The sequence below is a fragment of the Prunus avium genome, chromosome 5 (genome assembly GCF_965620075.1).
Source record: "Prunus avium chromosome 5, drPruAviu1.hap1.1, whole genome shotgun sequence".
Lineage (NCBI taxonomy): Eukaryota > Viridiplantae > Streptophyta > Magnoliopsida > Rosales > Rosaceae > Prunus > Prunus avium.
The window spans coordinates 28,161,016-28,172,947 of NC_142288.1; the positions used below are offsets into that span (position 1 = coordinate 28,161,016).

Below are 11,932 nucleotides of genomic sequence, written 5' to 3' on the forward strand. Positions count from 1 at the left end.
AGACTGAGATATGATCATATGAGCCATGAGGTTGAAGGCATCCACTGTTACCTAGGTTTGCATATGTTTCATTCATTCAATACATAGAAAAGAAGAAGACAATGCACTCTCTACTTTTCCTTTTGTAAATTGCGCGAAATTTTTGTAGGTTTCGAGTACACCGGCTCCTTATAGACACATCTTCAAACATGTGTGTTGAGCCTTCTCGAAAGAGGTACAAAACTGCAAACCCAAATTACTAATGGCTTTCAAGACAGACTAGATCTGAATTTGTTTTTATGAACATTTCAACCCACAAATCCAAATTGCGACAAAAATAGTTTTTGTGGATATTGTAACCAAATAATGCATTTTGAGATGGGACCCAAACCGACTGGATCTCTTAAAAAATTCTCAATTTGGTTTTCTTTATTTTTCTTTATAATTGTTTCTTACAGCACATTCAGTTTGGTTGATGATAATGTGTCATGTTGTAACAAACGTGTATGTTTATGTTTATGTCACAACTACACCTTGATTTTAAATATGTGGACATCAGTACCAAAATAAAAGCAAAAATAGAACTGAGTAGCATATGGAAGGCTTGAGGCCCAATATTTCTTTGACTATACTATTTAAACAGTATAGCTGTATATTTAAACAATATAGTCGTATATATATAAATTTTTTTTCTTCTATAGAGCCACGTGAAAAGAAAAAAAAACCGAGAGTGTTGCATTCCATGTCTTCACACATTCAAAGCATTTTGTAATTTGGTTGATAAGTAAGCTCCCTAATATGACCAAGGCAAAGGAAGGTAGGATATATTTGATCATAGTTTCATGGGGCACGATAGTAAATAAGTCTATTTCGAAATAAGAAAGAAGGATTTCATTTAAGAAACTTCATCTCCCTCTATCTCTTTATATGTCTTTAAAATACATAAAACAAAACATACCGGTGGAAGAGGAAGTTCTATATTTGCTGACATAATAAAAGTGTTACTAAAACAATATTTCTGGTAATGGTGTTATTTTACAGGGAAAGGAAAATTGAGAAAAAATAAAAAAATTATATGGAACTCCAAGATAGTACATTATTTGTTGAGGCCTTCTCCCTCTTCCGCTCAAAAAGGATGAAAAAAGAGGGCTTTCCTCCTAACGTTAACTAAGCCTCCAAAGTTGGGCTTTTATCTTCTTTCCTATTCCTCCAAGAATGCATAAAGAACGAAAAGCTTCCGCCCTTGGGGCTTTGTTTTCTTCTTCCCCCACGAAGAGATAAAGAGAGAAGCATGCAAAGGTAGGCCTCTCTCTCTCTCTCTCTCTCTCTCTCTCTCTCTAAGAATATTTAAGGAAAAATCAGTTTCAAAAACCAATTGGTGATGTTCTTCTCCTTCCGCCTTCTCCGTATTGTATATTTGTGGATTTTCCTTGGCAAGTTGGAGTTGAAGTAGATGGTGTTGAGATAGAGGTCCCTGAGGTGAGTATGAAAAGATTTTAACCATAAAGACAGAACACTTTAGTTGCTGATTCAGAAATCATCACCATATTGCTTGAGCTTTTGCTGTCTGGATATATCATGATTGACTAACTTTGAGATTATCAGTGCTGGACTTTTAGACACATTTTCAGGATGCCGAAGGTGTACTTGTTGCGAATATTGGAAGCTACATGGGCGGTATAGATTTGTGGCAAAATGAGTATGATTGAAGTGACCGTAATTGCGCACCTTATAACACGTGCACATTGCAGTGGCATTTTAGGAGATCCTTCCTCACGCAATTTGGGAACTTCAAGAATCTTTTGCCCTAAACAAAAACTGGAGAAAGCAATTCTAAGAGAATTATCACTGCTATACTACAAACAAGTACATAATATATACCAATCTAAAATCTTGAAATAGTCAATACACATATTCCATCTTGCAGGAGTTACAGCAAAAGAAAATTTCAGTTGGTCGACAATACTTGACATCACAATCAGCTAAGCTGAATTCAACTACTTTAAGTTGGCTAATAAATCTCGCTTGGCCTTTCCATTCTCTAAGGAAGCTCATGGTGTTCAGTCACACGTCATCTATCTTTAGAGAAGGTCAAAGATCAATTCATATCGCAGTGATTATACTAATTTTTTTATCCCGGCACAGCCCAAGCTTTCGTGCCGTGCCGTGCCCCATTTAAATGGGCTGGGCTTGTGCCATGCTGGTCCGGCCCGTCCCGTTTGACACCTCTATGCTTGACATCAACATCAACAAACAGATTGAAAATATACTAGATGAGTGGTTCGATGGGATAGCTCACTAGGGTCTTTGATTGAAGGAAATACAACGACAGATTTAGGGCCATAAGAAAATCTAACAAAAACGTGCATCAGATATCTTTCAAACTATTATACATTCATGTTTGTAATGGTTACAGTCGCTGTTGTAGGCATTGATCTATGCATCAAATCTCCTAACTTAGGCCAACATGTGGTAACAGTTGCTATCAAATATACCTGTTGACAATATCAAATTCTCGAAAATTTCTTTCAGTCAGAATTTGTGACGCTTTCAGCTAGTGAATTTTGATGAGAGCAACTCTGATTAAGGACAACACCACAAGAAAATGCTTAAATGGGATGTATTTTGCGGCAGAAAAGGGTACAAAAATAATTAAAAAGAAAGAAAATTGACTACATACCATAAAGAAAACTAATTCCTCATTTGCAAGAGCTGCTGTGAATTCTTTCTTTTCCAGTTTCTCTTTGATGAAATGTTGTAACTGCATAAAGAAAATTGGCCTAGGCGGTCGTGATTGTACATAATGGTGCAGTCCCCAACAATATAGCATATGCATTCATGGTAAGAAAACCTGCCAAATGAGATTATTTAGGGTAATACAAGCATCTGTCATGTAATTCTCAGTGCTTTACAACTAATAATTTTGGAGGTAGGAAGAGACAATCCGTTACATGTTTAAGTTTTGCAAAGATTTGTGGCTCAACATCTTCAAGATTGAAGTGATATAGTTACACGTGCCTTCAGAGTTCTTGAAAATTAGAAAACCAACCACCAAAATTTGGAAACTATTCTATAAAAGTAAAGAGATATGCAAATGTAAACAACAGCAGACTTAATGGCAGAAAACTATAAAGATGTATCATAGGAGTGGCCTCAGTGTCCTCCTAAGAACATTGAAGAAATATTTTCCTTTTCCAACAGCTGCTACAGACCAATTAACAAAGGACTTTTGATACATACCTCATGGTGAGACCTTTTAAATTCTGAAAAGACTCTCTTGAACTGATGAAAAGCTCGATAGAAATAGGATCTGAAGTTAGACCCAAGCGTCTTCAGCAGAAGGTCATCGGAAAGGTTGTTTATGAACTGCAAAACATCAGATTTGTTGAGTTAATGTGAGATTATATTTTGCTAGGCGGCTAGGCGGTCGCTAGGCGGCTAGGGCATCGCTAGGCCGTCGCTAGGCGGCTAGGAGGCTAGGCGGCTAGGCGGATGCCTAGGCGGGTTGGGGCTTTTTCCGGTGCCGATCCCGGAGGACGAAGCAGTGACGGCGAGAGCAAGTTCCGTCCTCTGCGAGTGCAAGCTTCGTGTTCGTCTCGAACATATTTAAAGCGTATAGCCGCTCGGCTATATGTTTAAAACATTCGAATGTATTTAGAAAGTATAGCCGGACGGCTATACATTTAAATTTTAAAATATTCGTATACATTTAAAGAGTATAGCCGATCGGCTATGCTCTTTAAATATACAATTTTGTCATATTATTCTAGGGTTAAGGGCTAAAATACAAAAAACATGAGAAGAAAGCTCCAACTGCACATCATATCTCATTGAAAAATCAACAAATTGCTGTCCAACAACTTCTTAAATTACTGTGACAAGAATATGAACTAGGTATGCACAATGCTGGAGGATGGTGATAACTCCCTTGAGAAGGTATAAGGTAGTTCTTTGTTAATAAGTTATAAAAATATGGAATGCAAAGTTTTTCACCCTATAAAATCAGATTCACCTCGATACAGTCATATTGATGGATAATGCCAAGTATATTAAGCAGCTACCTTTAGCACTCGTGTATTCGCTTTGTGTGCACATCAAACATTGCATCTAAACTAACCTGCAGTTGAAAGTGATAAATTTCATTGTAATCTATTAGACATACCTTCAAGACAAAAGAGAAAAGATGAACAGATAGAAGTTCTAAGAACTTGTGACCGAACCTTCACACCACTCATTGCTTCAATGTACTCAGTGAGCCTCATTTTGTTAACCTTCTTAACCTACAACATGAGCATATATACAACACATTTAAATAATAATAATACAAAAAAACCAAAAGCTTAATATATTTTTGGTTCCTAAGCAGATATCAAGCCCAGAGAGTACCATCATCCATTCTTGTTGAAGGTCAGGATCTGCTGCATATGCTCGCAAGCCAGTTGCAAGCAATGCCCCACGCTTTATTCCTGTTGGAATTCTAGGAAGGTGTGATGTGAGTTGCTTTGATACCATGTTAGAATTTAAGGGAAACAAAGTGATTTTATTAGATTTGGAGGAGAATAGAACATAGGTGAGGTATAGGCTAATTGGCCTTCTTCATAGCTTATTGGCTTATTGGCCATCACACTTCACTTAGATTAGTTTGGGCTATTTGGCCCTTACACTTTGATTGGTGAGCTTATTGGCTCTCAACATAGCTTCCTTTGGGTAGCTCTTGGCTCCCTAATGGTTTGGGAGTTTGCTTCTTTAGACTCCACATTGATTGGGAGTTGATTGGTTCACTCCACTTCTTGTGGTTGCATGCCTATTTATAGGCATTCTCTTGTTCTAGAAAGTTCTTCCAACTTCAATTGCTTTTTGTTCCACCTCCTTATTCTTTTCTCCACAACTCTAGATTCTTCCACCAACTTGATCTCTTTACTCCATAAGTGTGTGGCTTTCTCTAGATAATTCTCCAATAGTTTAGGCTCATCTCAAAGCTTATAGATTTTTCCACACATTTCTTTAGCACAAATGTGAATTAATTTCAACAATTCCAACCCAAATGCTCTTCATCAACAAGCACTCTCATGACCTCAGCTATTTTTTAGAGATGGGTGAGTATCACTGACCTGCAGAGCACCCTAATTAAGACAAGGAAAAATGAGCCGAGGAAAAAAGGAAACACAGAAAAGCAAACCTGAATGACTAGCTATCAGAGGAAAGTAATAAATATAATGTCATTGTAGCTAAAACAAGCTGCCAGATTGGGTTAATAACATGGTTTATTCCCTAGAAATCAACATATGATAAAACACATATTATTAAGACTTAGACCTTCTCTGGAAATTCATCAAAGTTACTGTGAGCCTCTTTAAATCTCCGAATTATGTCTAGTATGGATGTTGAGACAAATACATATATTGTTGCTTCAACCGCAGTTCCTTCCCCTGTAATACAAAATATAGTGAAAAGGGAAACATACTAAATGAGAATATATATGAGTCATCCACATAGAAACCAGGTAACTGAGTTGATGACTTTTCTCCAAACTTCCAAGAGAGTACATTTTCTCAGAAACATGCAGATAAAACAAAAGAATAATAATGATGTTTAATGTTTACATGGTGGATAGAAACGCAGGGAAACAAGACGTGCGAAAGTAAGAAGGGAAGCTTGGTGTTGGTGAGAGATAAGACTTTGGGGGCATAGACACCAAGAAGACGTGCAAAAGTAAACAAGGAAGGAAAAAAAAAGGGACAAGACGTTAAGTTTGACATTAGTTGGTTTAGGGTAATTATTATTTTTAATTCAGAGTAAATTGGGTTTTTGCTTGAAGAATGATGTGTCAATTTTTAAGGTCTCTTATATTAAAATTTAATGAGGTGGCGTATCGAGGACAAAAATCAAGCATATCTGAGAAAATCAAAGCAAAGGATCCGGATCCTTCATGTTTCCGTTAATAAATAAATAAACTATAATGAACCATAACACAGCAGAAGATAAAGGATCAGATAAGGAGAGAATCAATGTTGATTAGGAAACTACACTCGCTAGCGCAAGCTTTAGCAGAGCAAGAACAAAGAAACAAACATCATATTAGTACCTGGCCAGTTGCACCAAAGCTAATGGCTGGACTGGCAAGATTCTTTTACTGCTGTCATCCAATGGTTCACGTTCAAACTTTTTTTTGTTTTCCAAATAACTACTAACAGCCATCTCAATTTCTAACGGCCCACATTCAATCAAATAAAGTTCAACAGTAGAAAATAAAATCCAAAGTTTTACTATCTATCAATCTAGCTCATATCCAAATTTTCACAAACTCCTTCCTGCATATATATCATGATGGCTTTAACTTTTCAAGCTCCATCAACGTGCACAAAGGCATCGATCTCATCACCATCTCCATTCCAAGCTGCACAAAGTTAAGTAGCAACTAAGAATCAATGGACACATGATTGAAAACAGAAATATATAGTGCTTGACTTTAAATTCCACAAGAAGCATAACTTTTGTTCAAACTGGCTTTGATGCATCAAAGGGCATCAGCTAGTAAGTAGCCAATCACATATTCGTAGCATAAAGTTTTCCATACTTCAACCATCATCTCCTTCCCCTCTCTCTATATAACCTTCAAATATTAGTGAACCTCTATCCGAGAGCAAAAAGACATTGATTTCATCACTATTTTCCATTTGATGCTGCACAAAGTCATGAAGTAACAAGGAGTTGATCATGAGAAACTGAAATATATAAGTTTAGAGGCATCATCTATTATAAGGTAACAAATCATTTAAGCAACAATAAATTATTTTTATAAGTAACATTATATATAGTGGTTTTGATGAAGTCTTACCTCCTCAGCAGTCTTCTGCTTGTGAATGTGGTCGTTCTCAAACAAAATAATTATTATATTTAAACAGTATAGCCGTATATTTAAACAATAGAGTCGTATATTTTTTTTTTTTCTTCTATAAACCAAGGCAAAGGAAGATAGGATTTGACCATAGTTTCATGGGTTACTATAGTAAATAAGTCTATTTCGAAATAAGAAAGAAGGATCTCGTTTAAGAAACTTCCTCTCCCTCTCTCTCTTTATATGTCTTTAAGATACATAAAACAAAACATACCGGTGGAAGAGGAAGTTCTATATTTGCTGACATAATAAAAGTGTTACTAAAACAATATTTCTGGTAATATGGTTATTTTACAGGGAAAGGAAAATTGAGAAAAAATAAAAAAATTATATGGAACTCCAAGATAGTACATTATTTGTTGAGGCCTTCTCCCTCTTCCGCTCAAAAAGGATGAAAAAAGAGGGCTTTCCTCCTAACGTTAACTAAGCCTCCAAAGTTGGGCTTTTATCTTCGTTCCTATTCCTCCAAGAATGCATAAAGAACGAAAAGCTTCCGCCCTTGGGGCTTTGTTTTCTTCTTCCCCCACGAAGAGATAAAGAGAGAAGCATGCAAAGGTAGGCCTCTCTCTCTCTCTCTCTCTCTCTCTCTAAGAATATTTAAGGAAAAATCAGTTTCAAAAACCAATTGGTGATGTTCTTCTCCTTCCGCCTTCTCCGTATTGTATATTTGTGGATTTTCCTTGGCAAGTTGGAGTTGAAGTAGATGGTGTTGAGATAGAGGTCCCTGAGGTGAGTATGAAAAGATTTTAACCATAAAGACAGAACACTTTAGTTGCTGATTCAGAAATCATCACCATATTGCTTGAGCTTTTGCTGTCTGGATATATCATGATTGACTAACTTTGAGATTATCAGTGCTGGACTTTTAGACACATTTTCAGGATGCCGAAGGTGTACTTGTTGCGAATATTGGAAGCTACATGGGCGGTATAGATTTGTGGCAAAATGAAAATGAAACTTATGATAATTTTAAGGGGTTCTTAGATCTAGGTCCAAAATGATTAGCTGTCATTGGGTCTAGTCCTCGTGTTTTTGATTTTAGATGTAGGTCCTTTGACATTTATTACTTTTTTGTTGTGTCGATTTTACCCTTTAAGGTAAATAAGGAAAACACATTGAAAATCTAAATTTAATGCATTATTTCCTTGAAATTGAATTCCAAATTTTGAATTTTGAATTTTTTTTCCTTGATAATATTCCTAATATATAGATAAAATACAATTTAATCAATAAAAAGTAAAGACTCACATATTGTACCAATCGATCAGACAAGCACCCACATTAAATTATGTACCTGACATGCGTACCTTACCTATTGTTAAGGTATGAAGTTTTTATGAACTCTTATTACAAATTTTGATGTCGGTATATCTTGGGAAAATTTTAGAATTCAATAAATAGATTTGCAATTAAATTCAAATCAAATATGATAATTAATATCCTACAAATCAATAACTTACCAATTTTAGGAATTCATAATTTACCTTATTTATGTTTTAGGTGCATAACTGGAACAAAAAATAAAAAATAAAAAAAAGTAAATATCAATAAATTGAAATAGGCATGTAATCTTATGTGGCGCAAAAGTCAAAGGACTTGGATCAACAACAATTTCTGCGTGGATTGCACCCAAAGTCTCTCCTCATAATTGGACTTATGCCAAATTTCCTATAATTTTAATCCACAATCTATGCATGATTAAATTCTTGAGGTTGTGAGCATTTCTGGAACATGGCACCTTGGGGAACTTATGATATATTTAATAAGCATAGCCGCTCGGCTATACTATTTTAATATTAAAAAATAATTAAGACCTCTAGGCGCGCGTCAAACCGCAGTTAACACTGACAGGCGGAGGAGCTATGAGGTTGAGAAGTATTTGGAGGAGGTGAAAGTAGCAGCAGCAAGAGGAGGAGGCGGCATTGGCATAATAAAGCCGAATGTTTTAGTTCCAAGAGAGATCATAAACTATGCTTGCTATGCGGATTTCAGGGAAGCGGCTGAGCTTCAGTGGAAGGCAATGGTGGAGGACATAAAGCAGCAGCAAAAACAGGGGAAGGGTTTGGGCAACTTTAAAAACTGCTTGGCAATGTGTCTCCTCACAGATATGCTTGGCAATCACAGAATATCGGTGCTGAGTTTGGGACTTGTGGTGTCTGAACTGAGTGAAGAGCCATGGAAAGGAATGGTGATCACTTTCGGTGATTCACCCTATGAGCTGCTGCTGCATTCGATACAAGGCAATGATCTCAAGTCCAAGCGCAAGTTTATGATGCAAACATGCCAAAATTTCAGCTTTGCTGTTAATTTTCCAGAGGCCTGTGATATGATTCTGGAAGTGGCTGTGATTGAGAACTTACAGGCAGAGCAGATGATGAAGAAGGTGTTTGTGTTCACCGACTTTGCATCCGGCTGCCACTGGAAGACTAAGTATGAGGAAGTACGCCACCAAGTTTAAGGAGCAAGGGTATGAGGATGATGCAATTCCACAAGTTTTGATTTGGGGTCTTTTTGACTTGAACATGCCTAGTATAGAAGAACCTCATCCAGGGCTGACTGTGTTGAGTGGCTTCTCCGACAATTTGAGCAAGTTATTCTTGGACAATAGTGAAGAAATTGGCCCGCACCAACTCATGGAAGCAGCCATCGCTGACAAAGAGTATCAAGCTCTCCGTGTGGTGGAGCAGCCATCGCTGACAAAGAGTATCAAGCTCTCCATGTGGTGGACTGAAACTTCATACTTTGAGGTATTCATGATCTAATCTGATGATATGGTTTCATCAATTAGGTAGAATATTAATTAATTAGTTTACTAACTTTTATGTAGCAATGATATATAGCCTACCCTGTGCTTAGAGATTCTTGAGCAACATTTCAAATCATCATCCTGCGTGCATCATCCGTTTTAGTTTAATTGAATTGAATGCATCATCCGTTGTTCTGAAGGTGAAAACTATTGGTATATGTAATGATTGGGGATGGATTAGATTTTATATTAGATTATATTAGATTCGAAACTTGAAGATTCATATGGTTTTTGGGCACTGGAAGGAAGATTAGAAACAAAATTACATACTTGGTTTCTTATTTGAAGTACAGGGGAGATGAACGAAAATATGGTAGCTGCAATGGCTATATATGATCATGAAACTCGAAATTAGATTAGGATTGTTGATATCACAGCCCTTATTCATACTAATTCTGTAACATGCTTTAAGCCATAGGTGAAAACTTGCGCTGAGTTTACTTTTACCTTTGTCTAGAACTCAAAGGGTAAGCAAAAGGAAAGTTAAACATAATGAAGCCTTGAGCAGATGCTATTGAAAAATAAGCTTCAGTTGCTTAGCTCCTCAATCTCCATTTGACACTCTTACTCTTACTACTCTCACTTGCACTTAGAAGTCTCCCTTTGATTTCTTGTATGCCCTGGATCACATGACTAGGGGAGGTGCCTTTTTATAAAGCCTCATCACAGGACATGTTGGGAGGGGTGGTGATATCCTTGAATGCCTCATCAACAATGTGTTAAACACAATAAAGGGTTGTAGTCCCTAAAGTTTGGTAATCTAATTTATAATGTTGGTAATGCGTGCTAAGTCTCTGAACTGCTGTTCTGTTTGGGACAGGTTGGGCTTTATCGTGCTCGAAGATTGGCACAGGGGCAGTCAATTAAGATACATCTCTTTGCTGCATTGCCTGTTCAGGTTGATGGGGAGCCTTGGTTTCAGCAACCTTGTACATTGGCTATATCTCACAACCGCCAGGTCTCTCTCTCTCTCTCTCTGGACAAAAGGGTGTTGATTAGTTTCATCAAATTTTACTTGCCGCAGTTCCCATAGATTCTCTCCCAATGACAATCAAGTTTATAGCTAAATATTTCTCTACTTTTTTCTTCATATTATCTCATGTGGTGTTCAGGCCCTTCATGTTGAAGAGGGCTGCTGAGGAGCCACTTGGTCATGCTGCCATTGTCACTGATATTCTTGAGAATGCCGAGACCAACTATGTAATAAGTGCTGTGCAGAAGCGAGCTCTTCTTCAAGATATGGCGCTGAGGCTGACTTAGAAGTTTCCTCTAGCTGCTTAGATTAGTAATCAAAGTTTTGATTGTATCTTCCTTTTGTTTCTTTCAGAAATATTGACATGTCGTATATCACCACATGTATCTTTCTTTTTGTGGTTTTAATAGGATGCTTCTAGTTGGAGCATGGTTGTAAATGAACCTTGTTGAACGTCAATGGAAAGGGAACTTCACATAGTTTTGTTGATAACGGACAAAGACCAACTGCTATGTATTGTTTTTGCATTTTACAGCTTTGATTTATAAGGACATTTGGATTGAGGAAATCATATATTACAAGGCTTGAAATTGGGTATGAAATTACATGCTCGGCTTGGTTTTGATGGCAGACTAGAATACTAGGCTTAATTATGCTATACATAGTTGATCAAACTCCAGGCAAGTTGGGGAGGGGTGAGGACCTGAAATCAGTCATTCCTTGGCTTGTTCTTGAGAAATCCTTGCTTCACTTTCCTCCATGCCCTTGTCACAAACCCCATCGAAGCTGCCCTGGGAGGCCTTGTACTCGGCTTTTTGTCAGTGGTGGCAGCCGCACAAGACAGTTGCTGGTGGCACAGAATTCTCTTGGGTGTCTTGACATTTTGTTTGGAAACGCGACTCAAGCCTTGTGTATAGAAGGGTGAATTGTAGCAGTACATGTAATGAGGGGACGATGCTTTGGAAGCTTGAATGGCTTTGTTAAGTTGGTGAGTCACAGCTCGAAGCTCATACGAGTCATATAAGGTGCTACCGTTGTGCCTCGGGCTCAGCCTCCATAGAGGGCTTAATGGGTGCGGAGGACGATCATGTGTTGCAGTGATCATTCTTTGTGGGTCTTTCTCAATTGGGATTTCCAGAAATGTTGCTAGGTCTATATGTGTTGAAGCTTTTCCCATGTTCTTTTTTTTTTTTTTTTTTTTTTTTCTGGTTTTGTTTTGAGAGAGAGAGAGTGGTTAAGGGTTGTTTATTAGGTTTAAGAAAGTGCTTATTGGTGG

General features: G+C 37.3%; 1 protein-coding gene across 1 annotated transcript; it reads left to right on the forward strand.

The window, feature by feature from the left end:
- Positions 1–8,783: 8,783 nt before the first annotated feature.
- LOC110762293 (uncharacterized) lies at positions 8,784–11,203 on the forward strand. The gene is made up of 3 exons (XM_021964896.2): positions 8,784–9,624; positions 10,504–10,641; positions 10,796–11,203. Exons 1-3 carry the CDS (start codon positions 9,310–9,312, stop codon positions 10,820–10,822), a joined length of 480 nt encoding a protein of 159 aa, XP_021820588.2. The 5' UTR covers positions 8,784–9,309; the 3' UTR covers positions 10,823–11,203.
- Positions 11,204–11,932: the final 729 nt, after the last annotated feature.

Coding starts and splice junctions, on each gene's coding strand:
- LOC110762293 (XM_021964896.2), top strand. CDS start 9,310: ATGAGGAAGTACGCCACCAAGTTTAAGGAGCAAGGGTATGAGGATGAT. Junction 9,625..10,503: donor CTGAAACTTCATACTTTGAG/GTATTCATGATC, acceptor TGTTTGGGACAG/GTTGGGCTTTATCGTGCTCG. Junction 10,642..10,795: donor CTATATCTCACAACCGCCAG/GTCTCTCTCTCT, acceptor TGTGGTGTTCAG/GCCCTTCATGTTGAAGAGGG.